The sequence below is a fragment of the Mustela nivalis genome, assembly GCF_964662115.1.
Source record: "Mustela nivalis genome assembly, chromosome: 4".
NCBI lineage: Eukaryota > Metazoa > Chordata > Mammalia > Carnivora > Mustelidae > Mustela > Mustela nivalis.
The window spans coordinates 67,532,510-67,552,018 of NC_139023.1; the positions used below are offsets into that span (position 1 = coordinate 67,532,510).

General features: G+C 45.9%; 1 protein-coding gene across 1 annotated transcript; it reads left to right on the forward strand.

The window, feature by feature from the left end:
- Nucleotides 1–216: 216 nt before the first annotated feature.
- Nucleotides 217–19,461, forward strand: LOC309862837 (transmembrane emp24 domain-containing protein 11). The gene is made up of 5 exons (XM_082727182.1): nucleotides 217–390; nucleotides 12,693–12,793; nucleotides 17,556–17,681; nucleotides 18,358–18,504; nucleotides 19,284–19,461. Exons 1-5 carry the CDS (start codon nucleotides 267–269, stop codon nucleotides 19,431–19,433), a joined length of 648 nt encoding a protein of 215 aa, XP_082583308.1. The 5' UTR covers nucleotides 217–266; the 3' UTR covers nucleotides 19,434–19,461.
- The last annotated feature ends 48 nt before the right edge of the window (nucleotides 19,462–19,509 follow it).

Below are 19,509 nucleotides of genomic sequence, written 5' to 3' on the forward strand. Positions count from 1 at the left end.
ACACTTCAAAATCCTTCAAAAATTAGAAAGGTGAAGGAACTTTGCCACTACTGTGCTTGGAAATGCCCCGAGGTCCAGACCTCTTTTTATCTTGTTCCCCGGGATTTGCTGCAGTTGCCCTGCCCAAGTGTGGCCACCATATGTCCCTTCTCACAAAAATCAATTTACAGAATTATCCAATGAACTACAAGCTCTCCATGGGCAGTGTCACTTGTAACTGACCCCTTTCAAGGGAAGTGCTCCTAGGAGTGGCTAAAGCAGCAGAAATGCAAACGTTAACGTTTGTTTTCAGTTTTTATTTTTCACTTTCAACTGCTTTTTATTTTCACGTAGGGGAACGAGAGGAGAAATGCATAATAGAAGACATTCCAAGCGACACACTGATAACAGGTACGTCCAATGTGCTGCACTGAATGTTGAACTCAGCATGTCATTTTATGGAACGGTCCTAGTTTCTCGGTGCATATATTACCTGGTTCACGCTGTACGGTATCCTCTTGAGAGAGTTTATCAGGTTATGCAAACTTAACATGAAAGTAGCCTTTGGAGTGAATTGCACTGAATCATAAACTGGGAAACAAAGATAGGATGCCGCAGAATCCAAGCCTGATTTGTTTATCTGGTTGTCAGGTTTCCTCAAGTAAAAGAATTTCTGATACCATTAATCATGCTAATTATGGTTGAATTCTTTAAAGATGAATGATGTCTCCCACCTGGTCCGGGGCAACAGTGAGAAACAGCAGATGCGGGAGGGCTCTGAGCCTCAGCTCCTGGAGCCCCTGCAGCCCGATGGCGAGTGATGTGGACGGTGCACACGTGTGCAGAACCGAGGCTACTTTCCAAGCAGAATGCCCGCGAATCCAGCTCTCGGCATGTGATTTCTGCCCGTTCCCCACACTGCCACCAAACACATCTCCATATGGCTGCACTTACCTGGCCTCCGGAGAAAGAAACACGCACCCATGGGTTTCAGAATTGTATGGCAAATACAGTGTATTCAAGTCCAGTTGATTTTAATGCAAAAAGGAAAAAAACAGCAGAATCTAACCCTAGTAGTATTCTCCAGAAGTCCATCATGGATTTTCACATCCAGTTCTATCTTACATTGACTAGTGCCAAGTTTTCCTCTCCATTTCTCTTGGCCATTACATCCGGGTGTTCTATGGCGAAGCATATTAACCCACCCTGCATCAACCCATCCAACACACACAGCACCCTGTGGAGCCAAAGCCAGAGTCAGCAGTGTGAGACCAGGCTGGGAAGGAGCAGAACTGGCAGAAGGCACGGGGAGGAGAGCCAGGTGGTGTGGAGATGCCCACAGCGGCTGTGGCTGCTTCGGGAACTGTGTTTGGGGCTGTGAGGCACGATCAGGGCCGCCTAAGAGCTGTGCATCCCTGGGCAAGCTACTGAACTTCTCTGCTTCATTTGTGAAATGGGATAAAAATAACGACATCTGTCTCTTCTTGTTGTGATAATGTTGGGATTAATATCTGCAAAGCTCTTAGAATGCAGCCAGACACATAGAACATCACTCTAAGTGTTTGCTTACGCCCCCTGACCCTAGCTCTCTCATCCCTGGGGATGTTCCTAGGGACCTGTGAATTTCAGCCAGCATTTGAATGGGCAGAGGAGGAATAAGAGGGACAGGAGGAGCCTGCCCACACTTCCTGCTGCCTGGTCCCCCAGCTGGATGGACATGTCCTGGGACACACCCGTGTCAGTGAGCCCGAGGATCACCTGACCCTCTGGAGGGACCTGAGGCCAGAAGGCAGATGCAGCCAGACAGTGCTCTGCAGCTATCGGGAGGATGGGTTTCATGCTGGTCAGGCCCAAGGCCTGAGCCAGGAGACTCTTCTACTCCTCGTCCAGACTGTCCTGTACTGGTCCGTTTCAACTCTGAATGCCCCTCAACCTCAACTCTGTCCTGCCCAGTCTGTGGTCTTCTCAGCCCACCCCCCTCCCATGCAACTATTTCGGGTAGAGCTCAGCCCCCTGAAGTGTGTCGTAACTACAAGGAAATTGTGGAAACACATCAGCTCACACATTTTGATGTTTTTAAAGATAGAATATGGTCCTGGGGCACCTGGTTGGCTCAATCAGTACAACGTGTGACCCTCGATCTTGGGGTCATGAGTTCAAGCCCCACACTGGGTGCAGAGATTACATAAAATAAATAAATAAAGTTAAAAATTAAAAAAAAAAACTAAATGTCACCAGTTATAAAACATTATTATTAAAAAAGAGAACATGATCCTTAAGTCCCATAATAAGCTAATGGAGAAAAAAAATACTTGATTAACCCTCCACCTGAAAAAAGGCAAGAAAGAAAGGATAAGGAAAAAGGAACAAATAGGGTAAATGGAAAACAAATAGCAATTTGGCAGTCTTAAACCCAACTACATTTTATATTACACTAAGTGAAAATGGGCAAAACTCTCCAATTCAAAGACAGAGATCATGAGACTAGACTTAAAACACCTATACTGTTCCCAAACGAAACACTATTTTTTGAGGGGGTAGTGGCAGAGGGAGTGGGAGAAAAAAATCTCAGATAGCCTCCAGGATCAGCATGGAGACCAATGCAGAGCTTGATCTCACAACCTTGAGATCATGACCTGAGCCAAAATCAAGAATCAGACTCTTAACCTAATGAGCCCCCCAGAGGCCCCCTAAATGAAATACTTTAAATAGAAGGAAAGGCTGAAAGTAAAAAGATGGAAAAGACATACATGTAAAGATAAATGAAAAGAAAGTATACTCAGAGCAGACTTTACGACGCTAAGTATTACCAGAGGAAAAGACTCGCCAAGGACCGGTGTTGGGTTTAATAACAGAAAGATGTTCTGCATGTGTTTCCTACTTGACTATTTTGAATTTCTTCTAAGAGAATTTTGAGCATTTGATCATGCCAAACCATCAATTAAGTCTCTATTCTTATCATTACTTTTCCTTTAACTATGATTGTATCTTTAAACATTAGCCCACTGCTTTGATGTGCCAAATAATGTAGTAGCATACCAAAATTACAATTCTTAAACGTTTCTTTGAAAAATCCCTTTTATGAGGAAAGTACCCTCTGCTCTCTTGTTCATTATATGCTGCAAGTTCCTGTCTCTACATTCAGGACCTTGGCTGTAGGTCAAGGGTGGGCAGGACCAGCATTCACCTGCCCACAGCATGAATATGCTCTGGAAGGCTGGAGGCCAGCTTCTTTGGAGCTTTGAGTGCCTATGCTGCCTGAGCCAGAAAATGACTGTTTCCTGTCCCTCCACCGTCCATGAAATCCCTGACTCTACTCAGAGCATGTGTGGTGGCCAACGCACGTGCCAAACCACATGGTTAAGAAGTGCTCATCCATAGTACACACTCATATTTAATTTTTAGATCTCCATGGAAGTGAAAACACAAATTTTAAGTTTTTCTGGGGATCGGTGGGGTTCTGAGACCCTGTCTGATATCTCTGGTCCCAGGGAGCACACACAGCGGTATCTCTTGTCTCTTTACCTCTGAGGCACAGAGGAATCCCATGAGAGACACCCATCTAGGAAGTTGGAGAGAGATGACCTCAGAGGCAGTCATCCAGATTTGCCCAGACTTGTGTTTTTGCTTATTGGGACTACAAATAACTAGACTGTGGGAATTCGGAGGAATTGGCCTTCTGCCATCCCCAGGGGGAGGCTGCCCAGAGCGCCACAGAAGACAGCTACTAGGCTTTCGCATCAACACCCTCATTACCCAATAGCTTGGTGACTTTGGGCTCTGTTTCCTTATCTGTAACTTGCTGCTCACACCTGCCCTGGGGCGCCGCAGCACCTGGTACAGCGGGTGGCCAGACGCGCGGCTGTTCACCTGTGAGTTCCCACCCTCTGGCGCTCCGTCTCTAGCCTTATCAGCTTGGCCTTGCAGGCTCCATTATGAACCACCAAAGCAGGTGTGGCGCTTGCTCCGGCTCAAACACCACCCCGCCCCCAAGCCCAAGAGGAAGGACACTGCCTGAGAAGCAGGGGAGAGCCCTGAGTCACCCTCCACCACCAGAGGAGGCTGGGGGCGGGGGAGAGGCCCCATGTGCCTGTGCACTGCCCAGCCCAGGGCACTGCCAACAGATTCAGGATAAAAAAATCCCGGTTCCATAAACTTGCTTAGAAACGTCAGAGTCAAATACATTGTTTTTTTACATTGTTTTTCTTAGTTCTTCCTAGTAATGTTCTTTGCTAATAAATCCTAGATTGTCATGAATGGAAAAAGGGAGTGTGGCCTTTCTGGGGGAGAGATAAGAGAAGAGGGAGGGAACTCTGGTGCAGGCAGCTATTCTGATGAGTTTTAAAGCACTTGCTTGCTGGTCCTTGGAGACATTTTTCAAACAAGGCTGCTGGTTTCATTGTAAAAGGCAAGCAGTGATGGGGGGGGGGGGCACTGTGCCAGGAGCACAGTGACCATAATGTGGGAGACTGCTCATTAGAAAGAGATAATTAGAATTCAGAACCAATGAAATTTTGCTCCTGGATGGTCCTGTTCAAAAGGTCCCTGGATTTGATTCACTTTGCCAAAGTACCCAGGATTCTGTTTTTAATTCAGAGTACACACCCTGTTAGAAACAGGAGACAGAAGAGGAGGAAGGCATCACCAAGTCAAAGATCAATCTGGAGAAGTCCCAACCATGTATTTGGGTTTTTTTTTTTTTTTAAAGATCTTATCTATTTATTTGACAGTGAAAGGGGGAGCACAAGCAGGGGGAGCAGCAGCAGAGGGAGAAGCAGGCTTCCCACTGAACAGGGAGCCTGATGCGGCACTTGATCCCAGGACCCTGGGATCATGACCCCAGCCGAAGGCAAACACTTCAACGACCAAGCCCCCCAGGTACCTCATCCAACCATGTCTTCACGGGACACCACAACACACCTCAGGGGTGTCTCAGGTCAGGCATCTTCTGAAGCCCACCCTGAACCAAGGATTTTGCGCAAGTAGTTCACTGAGGAGATGCTCTGAGGAGACAGAGGGAAAGCAGCCAGGCTGGGGACCTTTCAGATGAAGCCGGTTGATGTTGTGCTGAGCCCAGGGGTGCAGGGATCCACACGATGGGATGTCATTTTGTCCCAAGAAGGAATGAAATAAATAACAGTGACATTCTGACACTTGCAGGGGGTGAGGGGGGTGGTGAAGCCGAGAGGTGAGAGGCGTCAGTCGCTGAGCTACAGTGGCCGCAGGAGGAGCCTCACGCCTTTGAGGCCCCCAGAGGGGAGCGACGTTCACAAAGCCAAGACTGGGCGCAGGGGGCAGGGTACCGAGTGCGAGGGCGGGGCCCTGCGGACATGGGGACAGAGTATTGGTTTCAGCGGATGGAAACGACTGGAGCACGACATCTGGATGGTGGCTGCCCAGTGTGAATACACCGGATGCTACCGAAATGTGTACCTAAAAAATGGTTAAAATGTTAAATTTTGTTACATGTATTTTACCATGATTTTTAGAATTAAACAAATGGAGGATCAGCTGCCCCTGTGGTGTGTCCCACCTCCTGGCAGGTGACCGCTTACACGGCCCACCAGGCGGGGATCTCTAAGGCTCAGGGACCCTCCCAGCTCCCTGCACACGGCGCCCCTGAGGGGTCATGGGTCGCAGCAGAGCCGTTGCGGCCGGGGGGCACGGAGGGGTGGGACGAGGCTGTGGCGGTGTCCTCCGGGCTGCCCGCACACGGACAGCGGCTGCCATTTCTCCTGGTCCAGGGAAAGTGCTGGGGCCCCCAGAGTGCTCCGAATTTCACCTGACACCTGGCCTTGCCACAAGCCCTTTGTCCATATGCCCAGTTTCTAACGACTCCAGTCGGGGACAAATGTCTGCATTTCGATCATTTCTCTTCAGAGACGGAATGACAAGCACCTAAGCATAAATGTAAATGTGTGGATGTCCAAGACCCTCATCCTGGAAACCACCCACCAGCACGAGGGTGAGCCTGCACTCCTGGGCCAGAACCAGGGCAGAGGGTGAACAGAGAAGACCCAACCGGCCAGGAGCTCGACGGGAAGGCGCGTGGCCTCTTGGCAGGTGGGACAACATAGAGCAAAGCCCGTGGGGACTGAGCCACCCACAGCCGAGGCCAAACGTCCCGGCGAGGAAGCAGATGCAGGCTGTCAAACCCTAGGCCTAGGGTTTCACAATGAGCGTGGGTCGCGGCGAGCACTGGAAACTCCTGACCGAGATGCACATGTGTGTGCACACATGCCTCACAACCCTCACAGCAGCCCAATCAGATCGGCCAGAAACCGGTTGCAGCTAAGGAGCCCCCAAGGGACGAGTGCAACACAGTCACCTCTCCAAACAGTGGCCCAGGGCGAGGCCTGTGTGCCAGCGACAGCATGCTCCGAGCCTGCACGCCTGCTGGCCAGGAGGAGCGGACACAAGCATGCAGATACACGGATGCATCTGTCCGCACTGGTCAGAGGCAGGCAGCTGGGCTGTTGATGCTGTTTCCAGCAGGGCGATTTGGTGCTGATGACTGGTTGATGATGAGCGTGGGACGTGGCACGTGCATGTGTGCCCCCTCCTTCAGCCCCACCATGATTCCCTGCGCTCCCTCCACATGGGCTCTCCAAACCGCTCCCAGCTTGGAGGGAAACAAAATGTCCTCAGGGGTGCTGCCTGGAGCGTTCTAGAATACATCACTCTGTATTCATCACTACTCCGGAAGGCAGCTACTCTCATGCCAGGCTCATTGGGGGCCAACCAGACGATTTGGCTTTTAACCAGCACCCTGCGGGCATCCCACAGGACTTCGTTCCTTGCTTGTGCGTCCAAGGCTGACTGCAGAGCTCTGGGCTCGGCCCTGAACAAATGACACCAGATCTTTCTTCAGCTCCCTAAGTACACTTGACTCTAGGTTACAGAAGGATATTTGAGGATAGAGAAAGATGATCACAAAAAACTAGGCAAAAAAACTAGGTTTCAATAGTATATACAGTATGATTTTACTTTTTGTAAAAATAGGCAATAAGTACTTAGAGGAAAAAGACTAGAAGAATAATCCTGAATACCCAAAACTTCCAGAGAGGACTTTTACTGTGTACAGTTCCTACAATGTATGCATTTTACTTGTCTGAAACCAACCAGTGGCTCCCGGTCCCAGCCCCAAGGACTCCGTCTGGGGTGGAAGACGCAACCACATTAGAGGTCAGAGGTCAGGGCTGAGTGCCTGACCAGGGTGTGCCCGGGGTCCCCAGGGAAACCAGGAGAGGCTTATGCACACTGCCTGCCTGGCCCCCAGCGGCTCCCAACCGGGGCTCACTGAGGGGAATAGCCACAAAATGCACCTGGGAAGCCCACTCACGCATACACACACTCTCTCCCTCTCTCCAAGGCCACGGGGTGAGTGGTGTAGTTTGTGGTGAGGAGGCCAACACCCTTGATTCGCACATCAAGCTGAGTTTTAATACTGGCTTGGCCTTTTATTATCTGGACAGTTTCCAATAAACTGTTTGGAGCCTTTGGCCTTAGGCTCCTCACTGGTAAAAATAGGTATCATTCTCCCGACATTATAGGGTTGTAGGGTTCTGTGGGAGCTGAGGGAAGACACTGGACATTAAAAGTCCAATAACAAGGTCAGAAATAATTGATCAAGTGTCTACACTGCACTTATGACATGCTAAGTTCTGCATTAAATACACAATCTTCCTACGCTAAGAGGTTGACCATTACTATCATGGCTTTACCCAATGGAACTGTGAAGCAGAGCAGGGCAGGGTCTTGGCCAAGTGTCCCTGCTCAGAGCCAGACACCCTGCTGCTCTCTGTACGTGTGGTAAGAAGCACCACCCGGCAGCCTGTCCCCTCTTTGAATGTGTTCATGCCCCCAACAGTGACCACTCAGTGGCAGACTCCCGGGGAAAAGTGCTTCTCTACTGCCATCTGGTGGCATCCAAGAGGCACGACACCTCCCGCCCTCCCTCCCCTCCAGCCTTGAGGGCTGTGGGAGGCTGCAGGGGGCACGCTCAGGGCCAGCAGAAAATGGCAAAGCAAGCAAAAACCACTCTCACTTGTTCTGATAACGCAAGGCAGCATGCCAGGAACACTGGCGCTTTAACAATGGGCCCAACCTGCACTCGTTCATTCAAAATCTTCATTGAACATGTTCCGTGGGAAACACACTCATTCACAAAACCTTACTGAGCCCTTACTCTAGAGCCAAACACTGCCCTCAGCTTGTTGTCAGGTCCAAGAGGCCCACGAGAGAGGAATACAGTTATCCCCGAGCTCTACCACCTTGCAGATGCAGACAAGGGGACTGCCCGACTGTGAGGACAGCTGGCATGCTGGCGAGAATCACCCAGTATGGGCAAGTGTGGGAACAGTAACAAGAACAAAGTCCCAGAGAAATGGGAGGGGATGCCCCAACCACTCCAGCAAGAGCCAGGGCAGCAAGGGAGAGTTGCAGAGGGCTTAGGGTATAGGGATGCGGACCATTCCCATCTGAGAGGCAGGGCAGGGTGCTGGAAGTGGGCCAGGAGGAAGATTTGACAAGTTTCACAGAATGGGAAACGCGAGATTTCCAGCTGGTCAAACATTTGCAAAGTGACCGGTCAGCCTGGCCTTGTGCTCCTTCCAGGAACATTCAGCTGCTTCAGCAAAGGTGCTGGATCAGGTTTGGGGCTTTCTTGCTCAAGTTGGTGAACTTTCCATTAAGTACTTGAAAGGAAATGCATATTCCGCTTTTGCTGGGGGGCAGGGGGCGTGCTCTGTGGTGTCAGGTAGGTGCTGCTGGCTGGCGGTGCTCAGCCCTTCCACCTGCTGGCTCGTTCTCCCTCTGTTACTGACAAGTGCTGTCCCCGCAACCGTGCCTTTGTCTACTTCTCTTTTCAGTTGCTTTATGTCATGTGTTTTCAAACTGTTTATGCTTTTAGGGGGGTTGTCTTCCGAGTGAAAGGACCCCTTTATCATTATGTAATGTCCATCTTTGTCCTTGGTAAATTTCATTGCTCTGAAGTCTACTTTATCTGATACTTCTAGAGCCGCTCAAGATTTCTTTCATTAACATCAGAATGATATGCTTTTTTTATCCTTTTACTTTTAACCTATCTACAGCATTATATCCAAAGTGACTTCCTTGTACACCACATAACAGTTGGGTCATTAAAAAAAAAAAAATCCAGGGACGCCTGTTTGGCTCAATTGGTTGAGGGGCTGCCTTCGGCTCAGGTCATGATCCCAGCGTCCTGGGATCGAGTCCTGCATCGGGCTCCTTGCTTGGCAGGGAGCCTGCTTCTCCCTCTGCCTCTGCCTACCACTCTGTCTGCCTGGGCTCGCTTGCTTTCTCTCTCTCTCTCTCTCTCTAACAAATAAATAAATAAAGTCTTTTAAAAAATATTTGTTAAAAAAATAAATAAAAATAAAAATCTATTTGGACAATCTTTGTTTAATCTCTGTTTAGGCCATTTACATGTCATTATTACATATAATGTATTATGTCAGGACTTAGGACTGCTATTTTATTATTTTTTTCTTTTTGTTCCTTCTGCTTTTTGTTCCCATTTTCCATTTCCTAGCTTCCTCTGGGTCACTTGAATGTTTTGTAATATCCTACTTTTGCTTTATCTATAGTATTTTTCACCATATATCTTTGTGTAGTTTCTGTTGGTGGTTGCTGTAGGGATTACACTATGCGTACGTCTCACAGTCTACAAGGATCCATATTTTGTCATTTCAACAGGAATGCAGAAACCTTACGACCATATGCCTTTGCCCTCTCCACCCTTACAATGGAGTTGTCTTAAATATAATCTCTACAAGCTTCGAGAACCACATCAGACAATATTATATAGACTGTTTGCTTCCAACTGTCAAACAATTTTAAGAATAGAGAATGTTTTGCTGTTTTCCTAGTTACTCTTTCTATTATTTTCTCTTCATTCCTGATGTTCCAAAGTTCCTTATCATCTGCTTTGGAGTTCTTTGAATAACTTCTTTAAACAACTATTTTAAAGCAGGTGTTTGGTGCAAAGTTCCCTTGGTTTTCCTTGACCTAAGAATATTTTGCCTTCATTCTGAAGGCTACTTTTCGTGGATATAGTATTGTTTGACCATTCTTTCAACATGTGCCTCTTCCCTCTGGCCTCCACGTTTCTCCCATCCAAGTACTAACCAGGCCCGACCCTGCTTAGCTTCCGAGATCAGACGAGATCGGGCGCGTTCAGGGTGGTATGGCCGTAGACTGGCCTCCACGTTTCTGATGAGAAATATGCAGTCGTTCAAACTGTGGTTTCACTAACAGTGATGCATAATTTCTCTCCATGTTCCATTTATATATTTTTGTCCTTAAGAACAGAGTCTGGAGGTGGGCAGGGGGGGCTCCCGCCCTACACTCCCGGTCAGCCATGGACCCAACAGGAAGACATGCACCTTACACCTGCAATTACCTTAGCTACCACTTTACTATCCCAGCAGGAGGAAGGAAGGTTTGGAGCTGGTGGGGCTGGTGACTATGGGGCCTGTGACTGTGGCCGGTGACTGTGGGGCCAGTGTCTGTCTGTCATCTGGATCCCAAGGGCCTCACTCTGCAAGGCCTGCTCCTCTGGTCTGCGCCCAAGCCCCGTTCCCCTCTCAGGCCTGTCAGGGACCAATGTCCTTGCCTCCAGGGAGGCCCTAGGCCTGGACCTGTGGCTCTGGGCTCTGGACTAGGTGGATGGAGCTCAGCGTCTGCAGCTCATGAGCTATGTGACCTAATCCTGGAGTCAGTTTCCAACCTGTGAGATCAGGGCAGCAACACACAATCCCACACTTTCCACAACCTCTGCCATTTGCACGTGATCTGTTCTTGATCCTTCACTCTTCTCCCCACACAGCCAACACGGCAGAAGGAAAGCCCCAGCGTTCCATTCCAGCCAGCCACTTCCCCAGACCCTTCCTGCCCTGGACCCTGCCACATTCCCACCACGTCACCTACCATGCTCTCCCTGCTCCCCTCACTCCAGCCACTCTGTGGTTCCTTGGCTACCCGGGCATGCTCCTGCCCCAGGACCTCTGCATGCACTCCCACTTGAAACCATCCTGCCCCAAGAGCCACCAGCATGATGTGCGCCAAAGGGGAAAGGAACTATACTGCCTGAGTTTGAATCCTGACTCTGCCACTTGCTAGGCGTGGGACCTTACACAAATTACTTTTTTGTATTTTTGTTTCATCATATGTAAAATTGTCATTAAAGTAGTATCACTGCGGTGTCTCAGTGGTGCAGTTGGTTAGACATTGGACTCTTGGTTTAGGCTCAGGTCATGATCTTGGGGTTGTGGAATTGAGCCCCACATGGAGCTCTGTGCTCAGAGCAGAGTCTGCTTGGGATTCTCTCTCCCTCTGCCCCTGCCTCCCCCAAAATAAATAACCAATTTTTAAAGAATATCTATAATATCACTTACATAGTGTTGTCATGAAATTCAGACTATGAATTAGAATACTCTTAGAGAACAGTCTTGGAATGCTTGGCAAATCATTAGCACTAAATGTGATGTACAGACATAACTTAAACACTGTATAAAATAAGTACGTATTTCCCCCCCTCCATTCCTTTGGGTCTTTGCTCCAACTTCAGAGAAGCTTTCCCGACTTCCCCATATAATACTCAAAGTCCCCTATCCCTGTTACTTGCTTTTTCTCACAGCATTCGTAATATCTCCCACATTATATACTTATTTCCTTACTCTCTGTCCTCAGCTTCTAGAACAGTGCTATCTCCGTGCAAGGAGCTCATACTTAAAACGGACTCAGTGAAGTAGTAAAAATACCTCCTTGGAGCACATTTGAAGAATCACTGGGTGGCATGTTAGGTGCTTGGCATGGTACCTGGTGTACATAAGGCACCACTGGCTATTTTTCAATGGCTTTCAATAAACATGAACTCTGTTTTCATTACCGTTGTACCTTGCAAGGGTTCAAGGGGCAAGGTAAGCTGTATGATGCTTTCATATACGAAAAGGAGGAAGTGAGAGGCTCTTTCCGTGCTGCAAACTTTAGCAGGAGCCTCGGAAGGTGGGCATAGAAAGGACTTGACAGGATACACCTATGTCTTAGGAGGGAATCGTGTTGGGTGAGCTAGAGAAGGAAGAGACCAAAGACAGAACTACTGGGGTCACTGGGAAAGTCCTGACCCACAGGAAGTTTGTATTCTAGATAGAAAGCTTTCACAGGCTTTTTATTTTTTCAATAGTCCTCACAACTATGAAGACTTGGGAGGGATACATATTATCCCCATTTTCCGAGAGAGGGGACGCCAGAGGGGTGCAGTCACCGGTGGGGGATGGGGGGGTGGCAAGAACGAGGGTTGGGCCAGGAGCCCCCACCTCCCCCTTTATCCCCGGTCTTCCCACTCAGCTATGTGACTTCATCACCACACTCACAGTGTTTTGTGATTTAGATAATTTGAATAAAATAAATTCATTTATCAGTAATCATGTGCAAGTATTTCCGACACTTATTTTTTTTTAAAGATTTTTATTTATTTATTTGACAGAGAGAGATCACAAGTAGGCAGAGAGGCAGGCAGAGAGAGAGGAAGGGAAGCAGACTCCCTGCTGAGCAGAGAGCCTGATGTGGGACTTGATCCCAGGACCCTGAGATCATGACCTGAGCCGAAGGCAGCGGCTTAACCCACTGAGCCACCCAGGCGCCCATTCCTACACTTATTTTATAATAAATGTCTTATGTTTTTGAAACAGGGACTTTCAAGATACAGCAGTGGGACATACACAGACAAGATTTCCTTGAATCTGCTCCTGGCTTGGGAATGTTTGTGACTGTTACAACTTACAATGATGAGGTAAAACATTCTTTTACGTTTTGCTATTAAAATTTTTCACTTGCCAAACATTCATGTCATGTACCCCCACAGACTTAAAAAAGAAATCTCTGCCTAAGCACTCATTAACCAGAATGGACAATTTTTAATGTATCTAGTCCTGAATAAAAGGGCTACACAGAGATGTGGAAAGTGCTAGTCTCTAGTGAGCCAGTTGTCTAGTTCAAGAGCGGAGACCTTAACATAAAGTATTTTAGAACAATGTAAATGAGAGGCCTCATGCTCATCACCCTGAGATTCGCTGGCCTGGCTGGGCCATAGTCTCCCCTCTCCTCCCTGGCAAACCTCTGGGTCTGTTTGGCCTCCCAGGCCTCCTCCTCTCTAGGAGGTTAGCAGGAATGAAAGAGGCACCAGGGCCTAGTGGTGAGAATATGAATGTTGGAGTCAGAGCCAAGTTGAAGTATAGACTGTCAAGCTCAATCTTCAGTAGGTTGTTGATGGCTCCAGTGCTCAGTTTTCTCATCTGTACAATGGATGTAGCAATGACCTCTGTTCCCTGCTGTGACAGCTCAAGATACTGGCTTGCTCAGTCCCATCACTCAAACACTGTTGCGAGAACTACATCCCTTTGGAGTTAGAGCTGCCCTGGGGACGTGCCTGTGGGACAGCAGGATGGGTGGCAAAGCCTCATACAGCAGAACAGGTATCTCCTCTGGGGAAGAGAGGATGCAAATTTCCTGTTCTTGTTAAACTGGGTGATTGCCTGGTCTGAGCTCAGGAGACATTCTGACACCTCCACTCCTGTGGAGACAGGGAATGGGGTCACGGGAGACTCCACTCCAACTGGGTTGTTGGGAGTTGCTGGCTGGTACAGCATCTTCTCTTGGTGCACTTGGCACCTGCTTGATGGTGGTTCTGCTGGGGCTGGTCCTCATAGCTACCTCCCCTCCCTACAGCCCGCCTCCTGAGCTTTTGCCCAGTTATACCAAAACCCAGTTCTCCTCTGTTCTTTCATGAGCAATCTGGAAATGTCTCTATGATTTATTAAGTGCTGAATCCAAATTTTAGTTGAGCTAAAAACCATCACAGAACATCCCAGTCATTATTTTTAAGACCGAGAAGGTTCATTCTTCAAAAATAAAATTGCCTGAAACAGTACCCCCTTCTACAAGGGAGGAAAGATATTTTCATTCATTCTGCCTTCAACAAATATTTATCACGAGCCTAATATATACCCAACCCTCTTCTTGACCTAAGAGACAAAATTCTCACCCCATAGGCCTGTTTTTTAAGAGAGCTCTCCCCATTTTGAAGAACAAGAAACAGCCCTGGTTTCAAAATTTCTTAGAAGATGCCCCCCCCCATTTAATGTCCTTATCAGCACCTCCACAAGGCCTCTGACTGTTTTCACTTGGGTCAGTGTGTCTGGAAGCATGGGATATTCTTAGTTGCCTACCTTGATCATGTGTCCATCCATATGGTGTATGATTGACAGCCCCAGGGAATGACATGTCTGGTAGGGTAAGCAGGGCAGACAGTAACAACCTATATACACCATACAAACACATGCAGTTTGCATTCCATTGATTCTCTAATGATTAGTGATGTTGAGCATCTTTTCATGTGCTTTCTGGCCTTTTTTTCTTTTAGCAATTTGAGTGTATCAACAAACTGCCTTCTGGTCTCCAGAGTTTCTGATCAGAAGTCTGCTGTTAATCTCAGTGTTGTTTTGAGTAGGCTCCATGCCTAGCATGGAGCCCCACACAGGGTTTGACTTCATGAAGGTGAGATCAAGCCTTGTGCTGAGATCAAGATTCAAATGCTTAACTGACTAAGCCACCCAGGCGCCCCAAAGTCTGTTGATATTCTTATTGAGGATCCCTTGTATGTGACAGTTATGAAGATCCTTGATATTTGGAGGACAGTGTCCGTTTCGCTCTGCTTCCATGCTGTGGGCAGACTGTCCAGCAATTCACACACAACTGTCTGCCACATAGCTGGGGGTGAGGATAGGTAGCTGCTACGGTGCTAAGAGCTGACACCGACCAAAATTAACCATAGTTTCCCACATGGAGCTTCCCCTGGAAGTTGCAAGCCTTCACTAGACTCCATAGTTCCGGAACAGTTACATCAGATGGACTCTAACAGTATGATCGTGGTCTAGATGGGAAGACAGGCTCCTGGTGCTATATACCTCACCATCTTCCCAGGATTCTCTCCTAGTTCAAAATGTTCTTAAATTTCTTTTAGGATTTCTTCCTCAACATATGTTCTTTAGAAATGTGCTTCATTGGGCTCCTAGGTGGCTCAGTGGGTTAAGCCTCTGCCTTCAGCTCAGTTAATGATCTCAGGGTCCTGGGATGGAGCCCTGCATCAGGCTCTCTGCTCAGTGGGGAGCTTGCTTCCCCCTCTCTCTCTGCCTGCCTCTCCCTCCTTGTGATCTCTGTCAAATAAATAAATAAAATCTTAAAAAAAAATGTGCTTCATCTCTACATATTTTGGAATCTTTGTTATTGACAAGCTATCTATTGTTGTATTGATTTCTACTTTAACTCCATAGTGTCCTAAGAGCAGACTTTGTGTGGTTCCTGTTACCAGTATTCTTTACTGAAGTACAGTTGATAGTTTCTACTATTTTAAATGTGCTGAGGAGTGTTTTGGGGCCAGAACTGGTGTGGTTTGGTCAGCCCTCCAGGTAAGCTGGAGAAATATGTGTACTCTGCTGTCACTGCATGAGGCAGGCTGCCCTCAGACGTCACGTGCAGGTGACTGACAGCGCTGCTGAGTCTGAGATGTCCTTCCCGACCTGCTGCTGGATCTGCCCACTCAGGGCACAAGGCTGTCGGCATCTCCAGCTTCCAAGGCAGACTCTCCCCCTCCGGCATTCCTGTCCTTTTTCATTGCACAGAGTTTTGTGCTGTGTTGTTCGGTGCTCACTCATTCAGGATTGGTTTGTCTCCTTGGATAATTGGCCTCATTGTCTTTATGTAATGCTCCATTATGTAATTATCCCCATAATTTTCCTTGATCCAAAGTCTACTGTGTCTGAAGTTAATATGAGCACTCTGACTTTTTTTGTAAGGTTAATGGTAACATATACATCTTTCTCCATCCTTTAATTTTTAATCTACATGTGTCTTTATATTTAAAGTGGGTTTCTTGTAGACAACATATGATTTTGGTTTTTTATCCACTCTGACGATCTCTTTTACTTGGTACATGTAGATCACTGATATTCAAAGTTGATAACTGATCTCCCATCCAAGTGCTAACCAGGCCCGACCCTGCTTAGCTTCCGATATCAGACAAGATAGGGCATATTCAGGGTGGTATGGCCGTAGACATTCAAAGTAATTTTTGAAAGCACTGGATGAATATCCACCATGTTTGTTCTCATTTCCTATTCACTGCCCTTGTTTTTTGTTCCTATTTTTGTCTTCCACTTTTTCTCTTTTGTGATTCTAATTGGCATATTTTATGTGCATTTTATCTCCTTTCTATCAATTTATACTTTAACTTTTTAAGAAATGGTTACCCTAGAGTTTGCAGTGCATAATTGCAACTAACACAAGTCCACTTTCAAGTAGCACCACACCTCTTCACAGGGAATACAAGCACTTCGAGGAGCAAAACATCCCAAATTTCTCCCTCCCATCCCTTGTCATGCTGTCACGTGTGTCACTTGCACACCCACTACAACCAAATACATTGTTACTCTGTGAATTAAGAAGAGTTTTCCTTTACCTTCACTTATTGCTTCTATGATGCTCTTTCTTTCTCTATGTAGATCTGGCTTTCTGATCTGTATCATTTTCCTTCTCCCTGAAGAACGTAACAGTTCTTGCAAGGTAGGTCTACCAGGGACAAATTTCCTAGAAAGAATTGGTTTTCATTGTGTTCATCTTTTTACTTATTGGGACAGAATAGCAACTTCCAAACATCTTGATGACAGAAGTCCTATACCTGTTTTTAAAATGGCAAACAACACGGAAATTAGCTAAACATAAAATCAAAGTTGTCCAACAAATATAACCAACTAAAAGCTTGGTGTGTATTCTTCAGAATCTTCTTCTACGCTTATGGAAACACACACACATACATACGTACTTTTACAAATGATATTTTAATCAAAAATAGGATCCCATATGCAATGCTTTAGCACTGGATATACTGGATATCGTGGACATATTTAGTACAGAATGGTTATGGGTTAATATTCTCTCTTTTTTTTTTTTTGTCCCATAACATTCCTTTATTTGGATTTGCCTGAATTTAATTAATCCTTTACTGAAAGGTACTAAAATAATTTCAAGAAGACAACTTTGCCATTACAAAAAATACCACACTGAGTATCACTTTACATATAATTTTGTCTACTTGTGCACTTCCATAGAATAAATTCCTGTAAGTAGAACCACTGAGTCTATAGTTACATACATTTTAATTTTTAATGATTATCACTGAACTGCTTTCCAAATGATTATTCAACTTACATACCCAAATCATTGTTTAGAGATAGTATTTCTCAATATTATTGGTGGACACTTTCATTTAAATCTTTGCCAATCTGATAGTAAATAAGGGATGTCTTGCTCTGTGTGTGTGTCTGTGTGTCTGTGTCTGTGTGTGTGTGTCTGGTTTTTATAAACAAGAATAAATATTTTTCAGTTTATTGACCATTTCTTCTTTAGGAACTACACAGTTTTTACTAAACCAACAGGAGAGTTCTGTTTTTAAGAAGGGAAAGTAGAAAATAATAAAGTATGGAAATCTTCAATCCTAGGTATTACTGTCCAAGTTATATGGCCCACAAGGAAGGTTCTACTTTACTTCACATTCACCTGGCGAACACATCATTTGCTTGGAATCTAATTCTACGAGACTTGTGTCATTTGGTGGGAGTAAGCTGGTGAGTGTATGCCTCCCATGTCCTAGTTGATGAACACAGCACCAGCACTATTCAGGCATGACGTTGGTATGCAGAACCATTATACCCAGACTGGCTAGAAACTTATTAAAGTCCTGTGCCCAGATCTCAGTGCAGCAACCAAAGAGGGAGCTGGAGAGCTTGGAAGGGGTTCAAAGGAGAGCCACAGCATTGATTAAAGGCCTTGAAAAACAAGAACCGTGAGGGAAGGTTGAAAGAACTGTGATTACTCAGGCCTGAAAACAAGCAAAGGCTGGAGGGTAAATTAACAATGGAATTCCAATAAATAAAACTCTTATATGGCAGATGGTGATTGGTTATTTTCTAAATGAGCTGAGAGCAGAGGAACAGAATCTGTATTTTAGGATCAGAAATTTAAGTCCTATGAAAAGAAAATTTTCCTTAATCAAATATTTCAGTGCTTAAAGCATTTACCTCGTAGTAAATTTGATACTCAGGATCATGAGAGTATTAATGAGTATTACAGAGGAAGACTACTGAGTATGGCCAGGGGAGACAGGCAGTGAGAGATGGAGAATGAAGCAGGGCCTCCTCTTGAAGAGGGGGTGTGGGGAGAGGCAGGAGTCAGGGGACACAACAAGGGAAACATAGAGTAGAGCTGTTTTAAGAATGCTTCTTCCTTTTACTCTTTGTACAGCGGATCCACTTAGAGATTCGAGTTGGACAACACGACCTTGATGCAGCCATTGCTCAAGCAAAGGACAAAGTTAATGAAGTTAGCTTTAAGTTGGAACACCTAATTGAGCAAATTGAGCAAATAGTCAAAGAACAAAACTATCAAAGGGTCAGTTTGCCTGTTCAGCTTATTTTATCTCTTCCTGCCAGGAACGCAATTCTGGAGACAAAGCCCCCAAACCATGGAAAAAATAAACTCCTATTCCTTGGTCTTTCTCTCTGAGCTAGCACTGTAGGAACACCTGGGGTAAAGGAAAGGAACAATCTTTCATTGTCTTTTCACTCTCTGCCAGACTGCGAGCTCCTCTAGGAAAGGGGACTGCAGCTCATTTGCCTTTCCGGTGTGGGCTTCACAGAATGAATAAATAAATGTTCCCAGACACACCCAACATGTATGAAGAGGCTCAGAATGCCCATTTTCTAGATCACAGTTTTATTCCTGTGACACTGTGTGTCTCCCGGGTCCTGTGCTCAGTGGACTCTGGTCAGAGATGGGATCAAATCCAGACTCCAGCTCCCTTACCTGGAAAATAGGAGGACGGGTGTGCTTGGCAAAGTGCCCAGCCTGAAGTAAAGTGGAGGACAGCAATTTTGAAAATCTATCACTATTGGCTAACATTCACTTGCTCAATGGTGACAAATAAAATATACAAGATAATAGATCAAACAGCAGATATTTTACATCAAAATACAAATACATGTTTTATTTAAGGTTGATTCTTAATCCTTTTCTTTAGCTACCAACATACACCAAGTTAGAAAATCATATACTGCACTTTAATATATAAACTGGGATACTAAATATCTTCAAAGCATACAGCATGTTTCCCTCAAATTCATAGTTAAATACTTTAAGAAACTAAACCTTCCTATTTCTTTTCCGCATAGGACCGTGAAGAAAATTTTCGAATGATCAGTGAAGATACAAATGGCAATGTTTTATGGTGGGCTTTTGCACAAACATTAATCTTTATCTCAATTGGAATTTTCCAAATGAAATACCTTAAAGACTTCTTTATAGCTAAGAAACTCATTTAAAATGTTAATAAAGGCAACTACCTGCTAATCTGCATAATATTTGAGTTAATCAATCAAAATACATCATAACCATGTA

What these genes read in the sequence shown, in the direction of transcription:
- LOC309862837 (XM_082727182.1), top strand. Translation starts at nt 267, where the DNA reads ATGCAAACGTTAACGTTTGTTTTCAGTTTTTATTTTTCACTTTCAACT. An exon ending in AAGCGACACACTGATAACAG is followed by an intron (nt 391 to 12,692) that starts GTACGTCCAATG and finishes TTTTTGAAACAG; the next exon opens with GGACTTTCAAGATACAGCAG. An exon ending in AAGAACAAAACTATCAAAGG is followed by an intron (nt 18,505 to 19,283) that starts GTCAGTTTGCCT and finishes TTTTCCGCATAG; the next exon opens with GACCGTGAAGAAAATTTTCG.